General features: G+C 46.5%; 1 protein-coding gene across 1 annotated transcript; it reads left to right on the top strand.

Moving 5' to 3' along the window:
- LOC4345302 (PR5-like receptor kinase) lies at positions 1 to 23,095 on the top strand. The gene is made up of 3 exons (XM_015793459.3): positions 1 to 839; positions 20,856 to 20,924; positions 21,997 to 23,095. Exons 1-3 carry the CDS (start codon positions 80 to 82, stop codon positions 23,085 to 23,087), a joined length of 1,920 nt encoding a protein of 639 aa, XP_015648945.1. The 5' UTR covers positions 1 to 79; the 3' UTR covers positions 23,088 to 23,095.
- The last annotated feature ends 276 nt before the right edge of the window (positions 23,096 to 23,371 follow it).

The following is a 23,371-nucleotide window of genomic DNA, read 5'->3' as shown; positions in this document are numbered from 1 at the left end:
TTCTATCTGCAATTCTGCCACCACGACGCCCACGCTAAGTAGCCGCAGCAATAACAATGTAAGGTGGCCAGCAAAGCAGATGAACATGGCCAGCCATGTCCTCCTCCACCTCTTCCTCTGCTGCACCACCCTCCGCGCCGCGGCGGCGCTCTCCTTCGACTACGACTTCGCAGCCGTGGGGCGGGACGTCGCCGCCGCAAACCTCGTGTTCATGGGCAACGCCTCCTACGCCGGCGACCGGATCAACCTCACGAGGCTGGGCACGTGGAGCACCGGGCGCGTGGCGCACCGGCAGCTCGTGCGGCTCTGGGACGACGGCGCCGGCGGGTCGGTCACCAGCTTCACCACCGCCTTCTCCTTCGCCATCGGCCGCAACTCCACGAACCAGGCGGACGGCATGGCGTTCTACGTCGGGCCACCGGCGGACACGCTCGCGCCGGACATGACCGGAGGGTTCCTCGGCCTCATCCCCAACACCGGCGAAGCCTCGCCGCGCACCGTCGGCGTAGAGTTCGACACCTGCAGGAACCCCTGGGATCCACAGGACGGCGTCATCGACCACATCGGCGTCGACGTCAACCAGATTGTGTCCCAGAACTTCACCGCTCTGCCGACCTTGACCCTCGCCGGCGTCATGCGGGCGGAGATCAGGTACGACGCCGCCGCGAGGAAGATGGTCGTCAACCTGACGGCCAACGGGTCGAACTACGGCGTGGAGGCGGCGGTGGACCTGAGAGCCGCCGGCTTGCCGCAGGACGCGGCCGTGGGATTCTCGGCGGCCACCGGGGAACTTGTCGAGTCGCACCAGCTCCTCTCTTGGTCCTTCAACTCAAGTACAGGTATGTGGCTTTTCATCAGCATATTTTACTAGTATACCATGTTTTCCACGCGACGAAAATTTTCTCTTGGACACGTGCCATACGGTCCGTGCTATCAAACTGTATTTCACTAGTACTCCGGTTTCATTTTAACTGACGTTTTGAATAATGACACAGTTTAAAATATATACCTTTGACCCTTACTTTTCTATTATAATATATACAATAAATAAATACATGTTTACTTTTATTATAGTGTTTTGTAAGACAAATCTATATATGTTGTTATAGTTTCTTTAAACAAAATATTTTTAAAGTTATTGATCGTCGAAGTTATAAAATTTTGACCTCAACCTTATCCAAAACATCAATTATTATAAAACCGGAGGGTGTACACCGGTCACTTAAACCGGCGTATAGCCGCGTAGGTTATCTGAAGCAGTATTTGCAATTTCGGTAACCACCGAAATTTCTTGCGAAATTTTGAAAAATTCGTGAGTTTCAATGTTTTACCGAAATTATTTGCAATTTTAATATATTTAACTGAATTTGAATAAATTTTAACCAAATACACAAATATTTGAAAAAAAATCTGAAAAATTTGGAGGAGATTTGTTCTTGCGCGAGGGGGGGGGGGGGCTCCGAGATGATAGAAATTCAAATCTTGGATCTGAACATGATACCCCGAAATTGCTATCTCGCATAGCTTATAGATCGACGTGATAAAGCTGATCTCTCACCTAACTAGCAGTGAAAAACGGACTAAATTTGGATGGATAGTAGGCATACCATATTTTTTAAATGCATTTGGAGCCGGTGCCGATGCGGATGAAGAGTGGATTGTTTCAAATATCGGAAATGGTAAGGAGTTGGTGTGGATTTGATTCGGAAACATGTTAAAATTAATGAATGTTACGTGTATATGTGATCAATATAACATCAAGTTAGCAATACAATGGAAAACAATATAACAATCAATTAACAAACCGGTAATAACTATATGCTTAAGTGCTAAACAACATTGATACATGACATCCATAATATGAAAATACATCTAGATAAGTATGAGATAAGACGGTGAGTGCCTCAAATTAAGTAGTCTATAAATGGGCCATCTTATGTTGTATGGAACAAATAAAGTGGTAACATTGGTTCAACAATTTTGGATTGTCTGGTAAACGACTTATCAAATAATATGATACAAAATTTCATATAATCTACACCCGATAGATCTTAGAGATACCACATCCATATCCTAATTTGCACCATATTATCCACATTTGTATTCATATCTGCCATATTTCTATAAGCTCAAACCATATCCTTGTTTCGAATCGATTCGGAGTGGATAAGACCAGATATTTTTCGATCCGTTTTCACCTCTACAACTAATTAATGATAGGGGCAATGCTTAGCCTTTTTTGACATTCGCAAAAATAAAATAATAACTAAATAGTTGATTGAATGTCTTAAAAAATATGAGTTTCCATTTTTACTTTTAGATTTGAGACGAAGGTTCAAAAGTTTTAATTCAAAGTTTGAAATTTTGGGGGTAGAGTTTTAAAAAATTTTAATTGAAAGTTTCAAATTTTGGGGAATATTTTTTTAAAAAAAATTGGAATTGGAAGTTTGAAGTTTCAATTGAAATTTTTCAAATTTGAATTGAATGTTCTCAAAATGTAATTGGAAGGGTTTATATTTTTGTTGATTTTTTAATTTCAGTCAACACTTTACATTGAAAAAAGTGCTAACGAATTAAAAAAAGAAACAAAAATACTAACATGGAAATCATCGTGAGAGCGCGTGGTGCATGCAAAACATGTGACGCTCGAATCCGCGACTCAAGTTAGTGCAGGAGGAGATGGTGTGGGCTGGAACTGTGCGCCGTGAACAAAACTGCACGAATTAGACTCCCACACACCCAAGGGTATCACTATCGGTTCTCACACCAAGCTAGTGATAACCAGGACGAACCGATAGTGATACTCATTAGCCTAAATTTGTATTTGAAAACCAATTTATACATTCGGAAACCAACATTATCATAAGTTTGAGAATAACAACTGTGCCCTCACAATAAACAGATCAATAATTGCATGAAGAGTAGATTCCAAACATTATAGTTTTGAGCACAAAAACAATTTGGGGTATTTTTTAGATAATGGAATAAAAATCCCAGCCTCTGCATCATGTGATGCACACAGCCGTTAACTATTAAAATAATGTGCTACTTGTTATCTGCACCATAAAGTAGTAAACACTATAAAGGAAATAAACTTAAATATGTGGAAAATCAAGCACATATCCTATTAGTGAACTTCCATCCATGCTTGGTGAATATCTCCAACAAAGTATTCTCCAAAAGACGACACGCCACTTTTATATGGTGTTTGTAACGCTCCGCTTTTCGTGAGACGTTAAAAACTAATTCGGCAAAATTCTAATTGCGAAAATTTTCGTTCTTTGAGTGTTGAGTCTAAGTTGTGCCAAAGATCTCAATTTAAATCCCTCCCTTGTCTCGATACCCTGTTATCAACGATCGTCTCCTCAAAATTTCCATCCCAATATAGTCCCGAAGCTCGATTCCTTCTATTCGAAATACCCTCCTGGAACCCCATCCGTGAACTTTGTCGAATGCCCGAACCCTAACTCCGTCCAGGGATTCACCTTCACGTCATAAACTCTCTCCTTGGTTCGTTCAAACCGATTCTCAAATTCGAATTCAACCTCTCAGGTTTTGATTCATCTATCTTTCTCTCTTTATCGGTTCGTCAATCTACCCTTGTTTTATTTCTCGAACTTCTGACCCAAGTCTGAATATGCAAATCGAGATCACTTCCACCCTTGAACTCTAAACCCCAAGATTCAATCTCTTTCGCCTTGAGTTCTCCCCAAAATGATTTCCGTTCCGAAATAATCTCAAAGTCCGAACCCTTCTATTCAGACTTCTCTCCAAAATCCTTACCCACATATCTCGTTGAGTAGTCAAACTCAAACTCCCAAGTTACACTCTCTTTCTCTAAATTATCCATCTCCCTTTGACTCGCCTCCGAATATTGTTCCCTTCCTTGACTCCACCTTGTGTCCCAAAGACCAAGCATCAAATTCGAAATCCAAAATCCAAATCCCTCCCAATTCAATTTCTCTGTGAAAGTCTATTTTGCCTCCTCATATTTTGGATGGGCCGGATCCCCTCCCCTCTGCCCACCCCCCCCTCAGCCGTCCTCCTCCCTCGCTCCGCACGTGTGGCGCACGCGCGTGCGCCGACGCCAAGCCGAGAGTCTCTCTCTCTCTCGTTCTTCTCTTCCTCTCCCCTCTCGTTCTCGCCCTCCCGGCGTTGATCTCCCGCCGCCGCCTTTTGAATTTCGCCGCGCCCTCGCGCCCGCGCGCGCGCTCGCGCGTGGCCGACCGCCTGGCATCCCGCCGCGTCAAGCCCTAGCACCGCCTGTGCCCGCGCTGCCTCCCGGCCCGCTGCTGCCTGTGCGCATGCGTCCCAGGGATGGAGGCAGAGCCCTCGGCCTCGCTCCCCTCTCCCTCCTCCTTTCCCGTTTCGGCAAGTGCAGAGCTCCCTTTCTCCCCCTCCTTTTTCCTTTTGCCCGACCACCATCGGCGTCACCGCCTGCCACCGCCTGGACCACGGGTGCGACCGCCAGCTCCTCTCCTTGACCGCCACCAAGGTCGGTTTCCCTCCCTCCCCAAACCGACATCGCCTCCACTATAAAACCCAAGCCGCCCCAAACCCCCCTTCTTCTCTCGTTTTCGCTCGCCACACACTCACCGCACCATTGTTGACGCCTTGCCGCCGCTCCCACCTCTTGCCTTCGCACGCGTCGGAGGCCGGTGCGTGCGTGGACGCGAGACGAGGACTCCGGCCATCCCTCTTCTTCCCTTCCCCGGCCCGAGGCCGGAGAGCTCGCTCCCGAGCCGTCGGCCGCTCGTCACTGCGCCCGTCTCGGCTCGGTAGTGCCACCCCCCCGTTCTCCCTTCTCGCTCGTCCTCTCCCTCCCTAGTTCGCGTGGTAGCTCGGCTAGCCCCCCCCGAACACGCATGGACGCTGCCCCAGGTCTCGCCGCCGCCCGCCATAGGCTTGCCGCCGTTGCCGCCCGCTCCTAGAGGTAGCTCACCGTCGCCGGCCTCCCTCGGAGGTCCATTGCCCCATCCGGCGCCGGAAATGAGTTCACCGAGCCCCGGATATGCTCCCGCCGCCTCGAATCGAACCCCCGATGACCACCGGCGATTCCCCTCTTTTGCCGCCGCCAACGGTCGCCGCCGCAATCCGCCGCCGTCGGACCTCCTCCGTCGCATCCGAGCCATGGGATCGTCCCCTCTCGTCCGCCTCTTTGTCCCGGTGTGCTCCCCCATGACCGAAGACCGTCGATCCGTGCTCCGGTGAGACCCCCGCCGCCCGCCGTCCATCTCGGCCGGCCTCCTTCTTCCTCCTCTCGCCGGCCTGCGTGGCATGCAACGGAGGCGCCACGTCAGCGCCACCTCGGCAAAGACCGAGTCAAGGCGGGTCCGCTCTCTCCTCCCTCTCGGTGCGCGCAATCCACGGAGAGCCTAGCGGCTGCGCGTTGGCCCGCCTGTCACGTCCTGATAAATTTATCCCGAAATAAAAATCATCTTCTAAAAGGAATAATAGAATTAATTAAAATTCGAAAAGAAATTGGCAAACCCTAAAATACGTACAAGAAAAATTCAAATGTGACCCGGAGAATTTTTGTTAAATTCTCCTTGGTCTAAAAGGAGCCCTCAAATTTTAGTGGAATTTTCAGAGCACAAATAATAAGTGAAAAGAAATAAACAAAGTTAAAAAGGTTTTATAAAAAGAAAACCCTAAAAGAAGTCTTTTCCCCCTCCAGTAAGAGAAGCTTTGGAGAAGATGTCTTAGGTGGAGTCCTGGCTTATACCCCAATTGAGCGCCTGTGAAGATGGAGCCGTAGGCCCGCTAGTCCGCTGCTGTTTATTTTTGATTGTCAGGCCTGAAGCGCCTTTGTAATAATGTAAATATTATCGATATAATAAAGATGTGTCTTTTATATCATGTTTGTGTGGTGTACCCCGGCTTTTCCTGGGACGGGGATTAATACACTAGCGTTCGGGAAAAGGCAATTTTCCCGGTCGCGACACCGCCGCCCTTCGGTCCACCCGGTGCACCAAACCATGCGCCACTCCGACCCTAACCCTAGCCCCCCCGCGCCGCGTGCACCCTCCGCACCATGCACCGTGTCGACCGACACATGGGCCCCACCCAGAACCCGCGAGGTGGACCGCGTCCACCCGGCCGTTTCCCCCCCCCCTCGAACCCTAATGGGCCCGCTCCGGCCCAGTAGCTCGGCCGAGCCGCGCGCCTTTCCTTGGGCCGCGCCTAAGACGCCCGAGGAAGTCCAATTCGCACCCCTCCTTCCTTTCCTTTTCCAAAGGAATTGATAAATCCTTTTTCCCTTTTTCCATAAATCAATTCTCTATTCCAAGATTCCATAAATCATTTCCGTTGGTCCCGCACATCAACGAATGCCAATAATATTCTTGAGAATATTATTTCTATAAATTCCGATAAATCATTTCTCGTCCAGAAAATCCATTTAAACTTCCAAAATTCATATCTCTCGATCCATAGCTTCGTTTGACTCCGTTCAACTTCCAGTAATTCCGTAAAATTAAGATCTATCTAATGGCACTACTAATTAGTCTAAATAGGATCTTTCTTTTGGTCTTTTGTTTAGGTTTTCGATTGTTTGCGTATAGTTGCGGTTATCGGATTTTCGTCGATCGCGGGTTTTCTCGAAGATTCGTGAAGCTTCGTGAAGACCTTGAGCAAGGCAAGTCACCCTTTGATCAATTGCCCCTATAATTGAAAAGTCATTATTATTTTGTTTGCAACTTGCATTATTAGAATCTCACACTTAACTTGCTTGGCCTCGGTTTGCGTGCCAAACCGACGGACCTATCCAGTAGTCGCACTAATTTCCGTAGGTCATACTACCCTGATTCCTTGTCGCTCCACCCTTGTGGTACCTCGGTATTCGTGCTCTCTGAGCGCGTATACCAAATATCCCACATACACCGTTGTTTGTCGAAAACTTGGGAAATGGGTTTGTGAAGCCTTCAAAACCCGACATGTGGTGTCGGTGTGTTTGAAAATAAAATGAATTGTGAAAACTCGCGATGCGGGGGGTTGTGCCTATGTGGCACTGTCCCGTATTCGCATATAAGGACCGATTCCTGTGAGAAACTCATCGAACATAATGTGGAGATTATGGGTATCCCATATCTACACGGCGATGGTATTCGAACTGGGTACAGGATACCTAATGTAGATAGAATATCTTATCTGTATCTCGGGTTTGTTTCTTAACTTGTGTATCAAGGAAACACCCTGAGACTTAGTCGGTTACGACTGTATTTTACCTGTATCTTCATATTCCGTTAGGAATATAGATTATCTTTTGTAACCCGGACTCCTTCCCATATATAAGGGGGGTCCGGGCGCCTCTAGGGGCATATGCTGATTTCTCCTGAATCATACAATCAATAATACACTCGGCGGATTCATCCCCGGACAGGAGTAGGGTATTACTTCTTTTATAAGAAGGCCTGAACCTGTATAAATCCTTTGTCTCCAAACCCATACACTTTCCTAGCTTGATAGCCACCCCCTTTTATTATTGCCGAAATCTAGTTTCGACAGTTGGCGCGCCAGGTAGGGGTTGCGTCAAGCTTTTCGCCGATCAGTGCAATGGGTCCCATCTCCGGCATCGACGACCTCGTCTTCCCTCCCGGGCAGACGTTTCGGTTCGGCAGCCTCGACTTCATCACCGACAACTTCGGCAAGATTTCTCTCCTTGACTCGGAATCGGACCAGTCGGGAGAGAACCGGATCTCAGTCCCGTTTGGATTCCCAAACGCGGCTGAAACCTACTTCAAGACCATCTCAATCGAGTCGGCTTCAAACCACTCGGCTGAGATCGCATCTTCTTCAACGTCACCAGATCAAGATGATGGGGCTTACCCATCGGTCCTGATGAAGCTCCCCGACGATTTAGCGGCCGTCTTCACCACGACAGCGTCTTCATCCCGTAGGCCTAGGCGGAAGTCGGCTTCAACACCGATTTCGCCTAGCTTCAGGGAAGTCGGCGTCATCCTCCAACCACTCGGCACGGTTTCAACGGACCAGCTGGATGACTACAATAGCTCTCCCACCGTCGACTCACGTCCTACTGACATCGTGGAGTACGACGAATTTAGCTCTCGCTACAACGACTTCAACGACTTCGACGACTTCGACGGAAGCCTAGATGACAACTATACCCCTCTCTACTTTGGCGTTTTCATGGCCAATAATGAGACGGAGGAGCAACGCCAAGCCCGGGAGACCGAAGAACGTCGCCGACTGGAGGAGGAGCATCAAGCACAAGAACAAGAACGGCTACGGCGCGAGCAGCAGGACCGCGAGCGGACTGCGAAGGAGGCTGAGGACCGACGTCAGCGAGCTTTGGAAGCAGGGCGCCGAGCGCGTGATCTCATCGGTCAACAAGACGTCGAAGGGACACCGGTTTTCCGCACCCCTCAACACAATGCGGTTGCCGCGATCACCCTCCTCGACACCCTTCTCAACCAAAACGAGCTCAATCGTTCCGACCACGTCGTCAACATCTTGAATCAGACAAAGACCATGATTGCGGCCTCGGTTCCAGTTAACTCCGAAAGCGTCCACACGCCGACTGGCAGCCGAGTCCCCCACTTCCGATCTCATGACTACCGTCATCCAAGCCTCAGCATCACCGGCGCAGGATCCAACCGCAGGAGCAGGGGTCACGACGAGCGATCTGTTCACTCACCTCCCGACCTTCATAGGGAGCGCCGAGTGGAACGGCCTCGCTCACCACCTCGTCGCCGCCCCATCGATCTTCGCGACACAATCATACAGCGCCGAGCAGCTCGAGGCTACCATCACTCGCCGGACCGCCACGACGACGACCTTGACGGAGTAGCAGCCTTTACCGACGATCTGCGTCGAGTGGATTGGCCAGCCGGCTTCAAACCGACTGGAATAGAGAAGTATGACGGTACCACTAATCCAGAATCGTGGCTTACCGTCTACGGTCTCGCAATCCGCGCAGCAGGAGGAGACAACAAGGCCATGGCGAACTATCTACCGGTGGCTTTAGCAGATTCCGCCCGATCTTGGCTCCATGGACTGCCCCGTGGTACGATCGGATCTTGGGCCGAATTACGCGACCACTTCATCGCCAACTTCCAAGGCACCTTCGAGCGTCCTGGCACACAATATGATCTTTACAACGTTATCCAGAAATCCGGAGAATCCCTTCGAGAGTATATCCGACGATTTTCTGAACAACGTAACAAGATCTCCGACATCACTGACGACGTCATCATCGCCGCATTCACCAAAGGGATTCGCCACGAAGAATTGGTCGGCAAATTTGGGCGCAAACCTCCCAGAACAGTCAAGCTCATGTTTGAAAAAGCCAACGAGTACGCCAAAGCTGAAGACGCCGTCACCGCATCAAAGCAGTCGGGCCCCAGTTGGAAGCCGAAAAATACGCCGGCTACGGGAGGAGGTGGAAGTAACAATCATAAGGACCGCAAGCGTAAGCCTGAGGAACTTGTTGCAACCACTACTCACTCTTCTCGACAGCGTTCGCGCGTCAACACCTTCGACAAGATCATGAACTCCCAATGCCCGCATCATCCAAATTCCAACCACGTGGCCAAAGAGTGCTTCATCTACAAGCAGTTCGCGGAGCAGTACACCAAGTCTACTCGGAAGAACTCCGACGAGGAACAAAGCACGTCAAGGAAGAAGGACGACGGCGACACCCCGGCTGGATTTCAGGACCACCGCAAGGAGCTCAACCATATTTTTGGCGGCCCCATGGCTTATGAGTCTAAAAGGAAGCAAAAGCTGACCGAACGGGAGATCAATGCTGTTCAGCCCGACACGCCCCAATATCTTCGATGGTCAGAGATCGCAATCAGGTTTGACCGCTCGGATCATCCTGACCGAGTGGTCCACCCGGGGCGGTACCCCCTGGTACTAGACCCAGTGGTCCGTAACGTCAAGCTTCGCAGAACCCTCATTGATGGCGGCAGTGCACTCAATATCCTCTTCGCCAAGACTTTGGATGATATGCAGATCCCTCGCTCCGAGTTAAAACCAAGCAATGCGCCTTTTCATGGAGTAATTCCAGGATTATCCGCAACTCCACTCGGCCAGATCACTCTCCCGGTCACTTTTGGCACTCGGGAAAACTTCCGCACAGAGAATATCAGCTTTGAAGTTGCCGATTTCGAGACAGCATACCATGCCATACTCGGACGCCCGGCGTTAGCCAAGTTCATGGCCGTTCCGCACTACACATACATGATGATGAAGATGCCTGGTCCCCGAGGAGTCCTAACCCTACGGAGCGACATCAAGCAAGCTGTCACATGCGACAAGGAGAGTTGCGACATGGCCCAAACCCGCGAGATGGCGTCTGCCCGAGAGGAAATCCGACTGGCTGCAACCACGGTGAGCGAAGGAGAAGTGCCCGCTGCCAAAATTTCAAAAAGTGGGGAAACCGAAGCCGAGACCAAAAAGATTCCCTTAGATCCTTCTGATCCTACCAAAACTGCTGTAATAGGCGCCGAGTTAGATTGTAAATAGGAAAGCGCGCTCATCACCTTTCTTCAAAATAATAAAGATATCTTTGCGTGGAAACCTTCGGATATGCCCGGTATTCCCAGAGAGGTGATTGAGCACTCCTTACATGTCAAAGAAGACGCCAAGCCTATTAAACAACGACTCCGCCGATTTGCACAAGACAGGAAGGACGCGATCAAGGAGGAGTTAACCAAGCTGTTAGCAGCAGGCTTCATCAAAGAAGTCCTTCATCCCGACTGGCTGGCAAACCCGGTTCTAGTTCGGAAGAAAACAGGGCAATGGCGCATGTGTGTTGATTATACCGACCTCAACAAGTCTTGTCCCAAAGATCCTTTTGGGTTGCCTCGCATTGACCAGGTAGTTGACTCAACCGCCGGCTGTGAGCTTCTCAGTTTTTTGGATTGCTACTCGGGGTATCATCAGATCCGACTGAAGGAATCCGACTGCTTGAAGACTTCATTCATCACGCCTTTTGGTGCATACTGCTACGTCACCATGCCGTTTGGATTAAAAAATGCAGGAGCAACTTATCAACGTATGATTCAGAGATGCTTCTCAACACAAATTGGCCGCAACGTTGAAGCCTATGTAGATGATGTAGTTGTCAAGACCAAACAAAAGGATGATTTGATTTCGGATCTAGAAGAAACCTTTGCGAGCATCCGTGCTTTCAGGATGAAATTGAACCCTGAAAAGTGCACCTTCGGAGTACCGTCAGGGAAGCTGCTTGGTTTTATGGTGTCTCATAGGGGCATCCAAGCCAACCCGGAGAAAGTTACTGCTATCCTCAACATGAAACCACCAAGCACCCAGAAAGATGTTCAGAAGCTGACTGGATGCATGGCGGCGCTCAGCCGATTCGTTTCAAGACTTGGCGAGCGGGGGATGCCCTTCTTCAAACTACTGAAGAAAACAGATAATTTCCAATGGGGACCCGAAGCACAGAAGGCCTTCGAAGATTTCAAACAACTCCTCACCAAGCCACCGGTCTTAGCTTCACCACACCCGCAGGAGCCGTTGTTGCTGTATGTATCAGCCACCTCCCAGGTCGTGAGCACAGTCTTGGTTGTCGAGCGTGAGGAAGAAGGCCATGTCCAGAAAGTTCAGCGACCAATCTACTTCGTCAGCGAGGTCCTGGCCGACTCCAAAACGAGGTACCCTCAGGTTCAGAAGCTGTTATATGGTATTTTAATTACTACCAGGAAGCTGTCTCATTACTTTCAAGGTCACCCGGTAACGGTGGTCACATCGTTTCCACTCGGCGATGTACTGCACAACCGCGAAGCAAATGGGCGGATTGCTAAGTGGGCTTTGGAGTTGATGTCTTTGGACATATCATTCAAGCCCCGCACTTCAATCAAGTCTCAAGCGTTAGCTGATTTTGTCGCCGAGTGGACCGAGTGCCAAGAGGATACCCCCGCGGAGAACATGGAGCACTGGACCATGCATTTTGACGGATCCAAACGACTTTCGGGCACTGGAGCAGGAGTGGTTTTGATTTCCCCAACTGGAGAAAGATTGAGCTATGTGCTTTGGATACATTTTTCGGCGTCCCACAATGTCGCCGAGTATGAAGCCCTCCTTCATGGGCTACGGATTGCAATTTCCCTAGGGATAAAGCGTTTAATAGTTCGAGGCGATTCACAGCTGGTTGTTAACCAAGTTATGAAACAGTGGTCCTGCCTCGACGACAACATGATGGCATATCGACAAGAGGTACGCAAGTTGGAAGACAAATTTGATGGACTCGAACTCAGTCACGTTCTTCGACACAACAATGAAGCCGCCGACAGACTTGCCAATTTTGGATCCAAGCGTGAGGCGGCGCCCTCAGATGTTTTCGTCGAACACCTTTATACACCGACTGTACCTCACAAAGATACCACTCAAGTTGCGGGCACTCATGATGTCGCTATGGTTGAAGCCGACTGGCGAGAGCCCTTCATGCGATTTTTAACTTCTCAAGAGCTCCCTCAAGATAAAGATGAAGCCGAGCGGATTTCAAGGCGGAGCAAACTTTATGTTATGCACGAATCCGAGTTATACAAGAAAAGCCCTTCAGGAATTCTGCAACGCTGTATATCTTTAGAGGAAGGGAGACAATTGCTGAAAGACATACATTCTGGGATATGCGGAAACCATGCTGCTGCGCGCACCATTGTTGGCAAAGCTTACCGGCAGGGTTTTTTCTGGCCTACTGCAGTGTCCGACGCCGACAAAATTGTGCGCACATGTGAAGGTTGCCAATTTTTTGCCAGACAAATTCATCTACCAGCTCAAGAGTTGCAAACAATCCCGCTGTCTTGGCCGTTTGCGGTTTGGGGGCTCGACATGGTTGGCCCGTTTAAAAAGGCAGTCGGTGGTTACACGCATCTCTTTGTGGCCATTGATAAATTCTCCAAGTGGATCGAAGCTAAACCGGTTGTCACAATCACAGCGGACAATGCTCGAGACTTCTTCATCAACATTGTGCATAGATTTGGAGTGCCCAATCGGATCATCACCGATAATGGCACACAATTCACTGGCGGAGTTTTTAAAGACTTTTGTGAAGATTTTGGAATTAAGATTTGCTACGCTTCAGTGGCACATCCCATGAGCAATGGACAGGTGGAGCGAGCCAATGGCATGATACTTCAAGGGATTAAAGCGCGTGTTTTTGACCGGCTAAAACCCTATGCCGGCAAATGGGTGCAACAGCTGCCATCAGTACTTTGGTCTTTGCGAACTACACCCAGTCGGGCCACAGGCCAGTCACCTTTTTTCCTTGTCTATGGGGCAGAAGCAATGTTGCCGAGTGAAGTCGAATTTGAGTCTTTGCGCTTCCGTAATTTCCGTGAAGAACGCTATGAAGAAGATCGAGTGGACGACTTGCATCGACTGGAAGAGGTCCGCGAAGCAGCTTTGATTCAGTCAGCTCGGTACTTACAAGGGTTGCGACGTTATCATAATCGCAATGTTCGATCTCGTGCCTTTCTAGTCGGCGACCTGGTTTTACGGAAAATTCAAACCACACGAGATCGGCACAAGTTATCTCCTCTATGGGAAGGGCCATTTATTATCTCTGAAGTTACCCGGCCAGGTTCATATCGACTCAAGCGCGAAGACGGCACTCTCGTCGACAACTCTTGGAACATTGAACATCTTCGTCGTTTCTACGCTTAACCTTATCATTGTATTTCCCTATTTTGACTGTCAAACGTCAAGTTTTCTCCTTGAAGTTGTCAGTCGGGGGCTATCATCATAATAATGGAGTGTGATTTTTTATCAATTCAGTTTGCTTACTTGGTTTATCATTGCCTTGTTTGGTTTTTCTACTTAGTTTGCGAGGACTGAAGGTTTTTAATAGCTTCTTTGGGTTTTAGGCTCAACAAAGCTTAGCAAAAACTTTTAAGAAATCAAAAACTTTGCAAGAATCATCAAGCACAGCATAAATACACCAGTATTGTACAAATTGAGCCTCCATACATTACATTCATGATCAGTCAGAATCAGTTCTTTCATCATCAGAGTCTTCATTACTCGGCTGGAGGTCGTTGTTGCGAAATTGCTCTACAACATCGCTCGCAATTTTGTCAGCCGCATTTTGCGCACTGCTGATAAGATCAAGGGCAGCTTCTTCACTTGTCCCGTCTGCAAATCCATCAATGGTGTCGACTTCAATTCTCGGGTACAAGGATTTTGTCATCGCCAAGGCCATGCCAGCTCCCATACTTCCAGCTTTCTTGATATTCTTGAAATATACTTCCGGAGCAACACTCAGCTTGTCAAATATTTCGGTTGCGTCGAGTGCACTCGGACCACCATTATTGAGGAACATGGCTTGGATAATTGGTGCAGCGGCGTTGGCGACGCCATCCCTTGCTCCTTCAAGCCTCTTGATCTTGCCAACCAGGACGTCAAACTGAGCTTGGGATTTGATCTTGCGATCTACAAAACACATTCATGATGAGCATCTGTTGCATTATAAGGAGAGAAGCTCAGACTGTTAGCTGGCGCTACCTTCGACTTCCTTCAAGGCTGAGTCCCTTTGCGCAGCCAGTTCTGTCTTGTCTCTCTCCAGGGCTTCAATTTGCCTCGCCATCTGTTCCATCCTGGCGGCTTGCGCTGTTTGAAATCCAGATGGTTGAGGATGCAATTATGACAGCATAAATCAATGGAACAGATCGGGATGATTACCTTTTGAAGAACCACTTAGTTCGAAGTTTGCATCCTGGAGCTGGGCGATTCGGTCCCTTAACTCTTTCTCTGTCTTTTTGGCGCACTCCTTGGCCTCATGCAGCTGGTCCCTGACTGCTTCTAGAGTTCCCAAATGAGGAACCAGCTTTTCCAGAGTTGTAGTCTTGGCCTCATTGCGAAGATGGATTCTCTGCATGATGGATCATGGTTTAGTTTCTGCTAAAAAGAGAACAAAGTTATTGAAGGCTGTCACCCGGAAGACTTACATTTACAATACGAGTGGCTTCTCCAAGCGCTTTCTTTAGCTGGCACACTTCTTCATCTTCTTTTTGACGGTTTATGACTATACCGGCGGCTTGTGAGTTCTCATCCCACCATTTGATCAAGATAGGAGGACGAGAGTCGTCGGTCGCCTTTATGCGAGGAATTTCTTCCCCGTCATCATCTGATGGTCCTGGTGTGTTTCCAAGATATTAGACGGATAAACTGAGGTTATTTAAGTCGCCATTGTTTGAGAAGACAACTAACCTGAAGATGTACCTAGCTGAGCGTGAGGAGATCTTTGTTCTTTACCTGAAGACCCAGCTATCGAGTCGTTACCAACCTCTGGTCCTTGCGAAGTCGTCGTCTGCGCTTCTACTTCGGGAATCTCTGGATCAGGGCCTGCGTCCGACTGGTTTCCAGTCGGGGGCTCTTGAGTTGTTGCCGTTTCAGTCGTTGCCGACTGGTTTCCAGTCGGCGGCAGGTCACTCGGATTGGCCTTACCTCCCGAAGCATGGGCGCCAGTCGGCTGGCTTTCAGCAGTCGGCTGGTTTTCAGTAGTCGGCTCGGGGTCCTTGGATATATTTTGCTCTGTCATAGCCGGATCAGGGTCTTTTCCAGATGGATCTATATCAGATGGTTTCCTGCAGAGTGTTCTTTCAGTATTTAGCATTATTTTCATCGGAAAACATGCCGAAGCGGAATCATACCGAGAGGTCTAATACCTGGAAGATGTTCTGATCTTTGGTATTGCGCGGCCAGCCAGTTTTTTCCTGGGCATGGTACGCTTTGGGGGTTTATTTGGCGAGCCATTATCCCCAGATTTATCATCGTCGCCTTCATCATCATCAAGTACCAGTTTTCTCTTGCGAGGACCTGTTTGACCAGCCAATTTGGAGGTCTGAGGTTGCGGATCTGGTCTGATCGTTGGCCCTCCACCTCCCTGAGCGGTGTGTTGGCGAGGAGACCGGCGCTGAGAGACTGGTGGATCTGACTTCATCAATGCATATTCCTGAACAAGATGCTTCCATAGTTAGTCAACTCAGCCTGAAGATAAAATTATGTTCTGATCACGGTTTGAGGGTTTCCGATGCATACCTGTGGAGGCAGATTGAATGCATTATATGGCACGACTGGCAGTTGATGAGAGTAGCTGACTACAATTGCATTTGAGAAGATTTTATACATCCTCTCCTTCATGATTTTGAAATCCAGGGAGTCTGGTTCTTCACGGTTGGGATCATGTTTGCCGTCGAACTCGAATGCTGTGCGGGATCTTTCCTTGATTGGCGCCAGTCGGCATTTAATGAAGTGCCGAGTGATCTGCTCTCCCTGTAAGCCTTGTTCTTTAAGATTTAACATACGATCCAACAACTCCAAGGCTTGTACTGCTTCATCTCCGATCGGAAGAGAATTCCAAGTATCTTGGTACACTGGAGGAAGACAAGAGTACCCGGGAAGAGCAGGCTCGGGATTCTGAACATAGAACCAGTTTGCATGCCATCCTTTGTTCGAAGTCTTGAAGGGCATCGAGAAATATTTTTGGCTCAGAGTTCCCCTTAGTTGGAATCCTGCCCCCCCGACTACACACGGTTTGTTCTTGTTTGGTTGGGGCTTGAGGAAGAAGATCCGGCGGAATAGGGCAAAGTGAGGTTTGATCCCCAAAAAGGCTTCACAAGCATGGACGAAATTGGCGATATGCACTATGGAATTCGGGTTTAGGTGATGCAAGCTGATTCCATAGAAATTCAAGATCCCGCGGAAGAATTTTGAGGTCGGAAGAGCAAAGCCGCCGTAGAAGAAATGCGAGAAGACCACAATCTCATGAGTATCCGGAGACGGGAAAGCCTCACCGTGCGCTGGTCGCCACCCGATGATCTCCTTGGCAGGGAGAACGCCGTGCGCCACCATCTCCTTCAAGTTCTCTTCCGTTACGTCGGATGGCGCCCATTGACCTTCGAAGCTTTCTCTCTCTTCCGCCATTGGTTTCACTCAAATGTGTTGATTTGATTTGAGGGATGGCTTGGGAGAGGTGAGGGATTGAGGCGGTGGATCACGGGAGGGATTTTGATGCACTTTTCGGAGGTGGATTTGGCCGGAGTTGAGAACCCTAGTTCGCCGGCGCAGCTTTACACTGTAGCAGGGAGTGGGGAAAATGGCGAGAGTTCCGGCGGGGAAGACGAAGCGTCGCTTGGATATCGGATTTTTTCAGTTAAGGGTATCGGAGGTGCTAATGGGCCTAGGCCTGAACAGTACTTCAGCCCAATACTTTTAACAGCGTGGCCCATTGTGTTCCTTAGGGACTTAGGCATATTTTGCTTTGGCAATATTATGCGCACAACAGTGTTGCCCAATGCTGATAAAAATCCTTTTTATGCGGTCATATAATTCTTTGGAATTATTGCAATGCAAATTAAAAGGTGCCCGACAGAAAGGTGTTATACTGCTTTTTGTTAGCTTTATTAGGCTACAAAAGCTGTCTGGGTTAATTTGGGATGACTTGTTTTTATCATAGTCACTTCCTTGGTATGTTATATACCTATTTTTGTTATGGTAAATAGTCATAGCCTAGGCTATTTAGACTTATTCATTACCATAATTTTTATAATACTTGGTGGGTAATCTTTAGAGTTTTATATTCGGATGCCTGTCCAGTGTGTTCATTCGTGAACCTTTTAGAGTGTAAACCACTCGGATTTCTTTTATTGTGGATAAAAAGCAGTCGGCTAGCATGCCTATTTAGGCGCCGCGTACGCTTTTGTCATATAATGCACAATAGTGTTGTTATTTTGTCTTTCAACTATATGTTTAGTTTGTTAACTAATCACATAGTTGGGGGCTACACCTAATTAGGTGCATCTATTCGATGCACCATACTCTTTATCTTTTCGCCCTTTACAGTCCACTCGGCAGGTTTTGGCTTGAAGAGTTTGAAGTACTCGGATTATCATCTTTGAGAGGGCTACGATGGTCGACTGCAAAGGACTCGGGGGCTACTGTGGAGATTATGGGTATCCCATATCTACACGGCGATGGTATTCGAACTGGGTACAGGATACCTAATGTAGATAGAATATCTTATCTGTATCTCGGGTTTGTTTCTTAACTTGTGTATCAAGGAAACACCCTGAGACTTAGTCGGTTACGACTGTATTTTACCTGTATCTTCATATTCCGTTAGGAATATAGATTATCTTTTGTAACCCGGACTCCTTCCCATATATAAGGGGGGTCCGGGCGCCTCTAGGGGCATATGCTGATTTCTCCTGAATCATACAATCAATAATACACTCGGCGGATTCATCCCCGGACAGGAGTAGGGTATTACTTCTTTTATAAGAAGGCCTGAACCTGTATAAATCCTTTGTCTCCAAACCCATACACTTTCCTAGCTTGATAGCCACCCCCTTTTATTATTGCCGAAATCTAGTTTCGACACATAATCAAAGTGCAACCACAAGGTGGAATGGGACACCCTGGCTAAGAAGCTAGTCGGTTCAGGGAAACCTCGCATGCCAATAGTTGGGAACGCCGGGGCGGGGTCGGTTGGAGCCAAACCGGGTTCCTGGTAATGCAAGAACGAGAAGCTTGCTGAATTACCGATCGAGGTGGTTGGAGTTTGATTTGTGAACGCCTAAAATGGCCTATGTTTATGTGAGGATTTGATCCTTCTATGTGGCATGAGATAACCCTGGGTCGGCTTGGGAAAGGCTTTGTTGCGAACCTCCGATACCGACGGGTGTTCGGAATAAGTTCGTATCTTGTGGGTAAAGTGTACCCCTCTGCAGAGGTTAACTAACTGTTCGAACAGCCGTGCCCACGGTCATGGGCGGATGTGAGGTGGTTCCCGTTGCGTAGATTTGTTTGCCTGTGCTTTGTGAAAAGTTGTTGTGGTGTGGGAATCGTAACCAGAATCAGCCTATGTGGCAGATGGATGACCTGAGTGGTCAGAAACGAATCTGTGTGATTCGGGATGTCTGTGGGCATCATAGACTAGGTTTCCCGAGTGGAAGCGGATTGCTTTGCTGCTGGGCAGCTGGACTCTGGGAGTCCGAGAAAATGAAAAAGGCTCTGGGAGCCGATTAATCAAGTGGAATGGCTCTGGGAGCCGAAAAGTAATGATCTGACCCGGGAGGTCGGTACATTACTAAATGAGCTGTTGAAAAACATCTCTTAAAGTCGAATCGAGACGCAAGTCTCTTTTCGGCCCAAACTTAGAAAGAAGTAAATCACCTAGTGATTTCAAAAAGTCTTCAAATAAAAGATTTGCAAAACAACCTTGCCTCTCTTCCAAGCTTGCATTAAACACCTAAGTTCCCGTGACTTGCTGAGTACGAAAGTACTCACTCTTGCTCTAAATAAATATATATATATAGTTCCTCCGCCCTGAAGAAAAGATAAAGTGAAGTGAAGATTAGGGTTTCGTCCTGGTTCCCAGCCATCGCCTGTGGTGTTGGGTGTTAGACCGTTGGTTCCGCTGCTGCTGCCGTTGTTGGTGTTCGCCTCGTCCGTGTCGTCGGTTGTATTCTCGGGCTGTCTGAGCTGCAACCTAAGTTAAGGTAAATAAGTCCTCTATTTATTTTAAGGATTGCTATGATTCATATTTGTCACCGTGGGTACCAGCACTATGTCCTGGGACTGGTACCGAGATCGCGGTTTCGTAGGAAGCGGTTCGCGCCGTTTTCCCTACGACACGCTCCTGTCAGGTGCCGTTGTATGGCGGTATCAGATTGGGGTGTGACAGTGTTGTTCCTCCTTTTAAGCAAATCCCAAAACCGAGTGCAATGGGTGCCCCTGAAGATTACTTTCATAGGTGAATGAACATTTGTTTCTCAAAAACTACGTCATTACAACTTATCTATATTGCTCAACACATAGCACTTGCTCCAACCAAAATAAGATTATAGCCTTTTTGAAACACCTTGCAACTATATTCCAATATTATTAAAACTAATAGGTGGTGGTAATATTGAGTTGCATGCACCAATCAGTTCAACCCAAAAGCTTAAGCTAATGAGAAAAGGTGGACAATTCATTTTATATTCCAACACCCCTCCCCCCCCCCCACGCGAGGCCCCCTCAAGGCTCTAGCGTGGAACAGAAGTGGGCTGTAATTTCTATTTAATTGCACACTAGCTAGGATTCGAACTCAAGATCTCTGGCTCTAATACCATATTGAGTTGCGTGCACCGCCCAGTTCAAAACAAAAGCTTAAGTTGATCAGAAAAGGTGGGCAATTCACTTTATATTCCAATAGGTAGGCCAAAAGCTACTTGAATCACGTGCCATATGAACTTTGCAAAATGACAATCTAAAAAAATATGTTGTATTGTTAACATCTATGTGAATGTGGGCAATGCTAGAAAGTCTTACATTGTGAAACGGATGTAGTAATATTTTTTTATTTAATTGCACATATTTTAAATGTCATGTCTGTGGGATCATAGGGCGTATTATTGATCTTACTAAGTAGACAGTTTTGTGTTTCTTTAAAAAAAAAAAAGTAGGCATTCTGGTTTGATACACTACGATGTCACCGTGAACCTTTTGCTTTTTAAACGTGCTATACTAATAAAAGATGAACATACCAAAATGGGAATTGAAAGTTTTATTGGAATAGTTTATTTGGAAATTTGAAATGCTCAGTAATAAAGAAAAGGTGATACTATCCTATACTTGTGACACTTTTTATAACTGTGTGGCGCATGCCAATTAATATATGGTTGGTATTATCACTAAAGTTATACCGTGAAGATTGCTTACTGAAATTAACTACAATGTGTTACGTGTCAGAAACTTGTCACATTACAGAATTAGTAACTGGGCTGAGTTCCATATATGCACAATAGTCAGTAGATATATTAGATTAGTGAATTGTCACTAGTGATCCAAAGTCAAAGCAACATTACAAATTGCTTGGAATTTTTCAGCTGATGGTTCAATCTCTTCATCAGATCCTCCCGTTGTTCCAGAATCAAAAAAGAAGAGGACAAAAACATGTAAGGAATGATTCATCCCAACCCTTCGTGCTTCGCTGCTTTGATATCATACAGCTCAAATTATAATTTATGGTTATATTGTTAAATAATTTTGAACTGTAGGACACAAAACTTCTTTATTTGTGTGTTATACAAAACTTTTTGCATGTGTATGTAAAGTTTATTTTGTCATCCTTAAATGTAAGAAGTTTTTTGGACATATTAAATGCCGCTCAATAAACGAGGAATGGTTGGTGGTGGGAGAAAGGTTGGGATAAGATGAGCAAAAATTTAAATATGTAGTGGTTGATAGTACAGGTAGTATTGTAAGAGTTGTTACATATATTTCTAAACAAAATTCAAATAACCAGAATGTTTATATTTGTTGATGAAGAGAGTACCATTCAAGTAGTTACAATTCATATATCCTGATTCTGTCAAATATTTATATTTTTCTTCATGGTGGTATAGACTTTCACCAACACACACTGGCCCATCCATCTCAAGTTCATACACGGCTTCTGCAGAATGCATGAATTTTACAATATTTAGATAGGATCTACTTAATGCAAAAACTACAATTATTTATATATTTTAAGTTTAAATATACTGTAAGTTTTATTATACCCTTTATGAAATATTTTGCAAGAGATACACTAATAATGAAAATTTCCACACCCTTGCTTTTCTAATTTACATTGTGGACAAGGATGCAAAGAAATTACGACACCTTCTGTCTACTACCTGAAACTCTCAGTCAGTCCGAAATTAAACAGCATAATAGATTTTGCAAAGTACCTTTGGATATTATGGATCGTCCATGTGATCAAATTCCAATGAATAAGATTTATTTATACTATGCATGGTACTATGAAAAGTTAAAATTGTGGAGAGGTAGATTTGGAAATAAAAGGGACAGAAAGGTAAATTTGCCATGGTATCTGTTAAGTGTTCATTAATTAGGAGATATTGATTGATAAACGTACCTCTTGGTGTTGATTGGTTACAACTACATAAGAGGACTCTTAATACCAACATTGTAAACATGCCATATGTTATGTTCTTATGCCTTGAAGCTCCAATTCCTTTTCAGACATAATAGCTTCTACGTCAAGTCTTCTGGGGATAAGCATATTGGTTCTTGCGGTCTTCCAAGTTTATAAGAAACACATGCATTTGTCCCCTTGGCAATGGAGATCAACAAATTCACCAAGAATTGAGTCCCTCCTACGGACACAAATAAAAAGTTACACTTACTCTGAAGTTCGAAAGATGACTAAATCTTTTGCCCACACCCTCGGAAAGGGTGGATATGGTACAGTTTATAAAGGCAGCTTGTCTGATGGCAGTGAGATAGCAGTGAAGATGCTGGAGGACACGAAGGATGATGCAGAGGACTTCATCAATGAGGTGGTCAGCATTGGCAGAACATCACACATCAATGTTGTCACTCTGTTAGGATTGTGCTTGCATAGATCAAAAAGAGCTCTCGTCTATGAGTACATGCCCAATGGTTCCCTCGATAAATACGCAGTTGGTGTAGTTGACACCGTGCAAGGAGAGAAATCCCTAAGCTGGGAGAAGTTATACGAGATTTTGGTTGGAATTGCACAAGGGCTTGATTACCTCCACCGTTGGTGTAATCATCGTGTTGTCCACCTTGACATCAAACCACAAAACATCTTGCTAGACCAAGATTTCCGTCCAAAAATATCCGATTTTGGATTAGCAAAGTTGTGTAAGCCAAAAGAGAGCAAAATCTCTATTGGTGGTGCAAGGGGAACAATTGGCTATATGGCACCCGAAGTGTTTTGGAGACACCATGGAGCCGTGACCACCAAGTCTGATGTATATAGCTATGGGATGCTAATTCTTCAAATGGTTGGAGCAAGGGAAAATACCAATGCAAGCATGCAGACCGTAAGCAAGTATTTCCCTGAATGGTTATATGACAACTTGAATCAATTTTGTGGTGCTGCTACCGAAGGCATTGATAGTAGAAACACTTGCATATCAGAGGTTGCTCGCAAGTTGGTGACAATAGGGTTTTGGTGCATCCAATGTACACCTGAAGACCGGCCTTCCATGAGTGAGGTCATTGACATGTTTGATAGAAGCATGCATGAACTGCAACTACCACCAAGAATGTCTTGCTGCGGAATTGATAATCCAAGCATTGTTTGATCACTCCATCAAGTCTTTATTTTAACATACTCAGTTTTAATATTTTAATACTTATACCATTTGGTAAGACGAGGCTTAGTAAAAATGCATGGGTTGTAGGTTCGATAAAAAAGGGTTGGAGTGGAATGAATGTTCTTTCTTGTAGTACTATTCATAAATTATTTGTGAAAAGTAAGGGTCACCAGGAGCTCAAAATAAAACAGAGCTATAGAAAACAATGTCAATGAATTGTTGTTTCTCAATTGGACTTTGGACAAAAGTGACTAACAACTCATGGAAAACCA

The sequence above is a fragment of the Oryza sativa genome, chromosome 8 (assembly GCF_034140825.1).
Source record: "Oryza sativa Japonica Group chromosome 8, ASM3414082v1".
In the NCBI taxonomy this organism is placed as follows: domain Eukaryota; kingdom Viridiplantae; phylum Streptophyta; class Magnoliopsida; order Poales; family Poaceae; genus Oryza; species Oryza sativa.
This window is presented reverse-complemented; position numbering and strand designations above follow the sequence as displayed.

What these genes read in the sequence shown, in the direction of transcription:
- LOC4345302 (XM_015793459.3), top strand. Translation starts at nt 80, where the DNA reads ATGAACATGGCCAGCCATGTCCTCCTCCACCTCTTCCTCTGCTGCACC. An exon ending in GTCCTTCAACTCAAGTACAG is followed by an intron (nt 840 to 20,855) that starts GTATGTGGCTTT and finishes GGAATTTTTCAG; the next exon opens with CTGATGGTTCAATCTCTTCA. An exon ending in AAAGAAGAGGACAAAAACAT is followed by an intron (nt 20,925 to 21,996) that starts GTAAGGAATGAT and finishes ATTCCTTTTCAG; the next exon opens with ACATAATAGCTTCTACGTCA.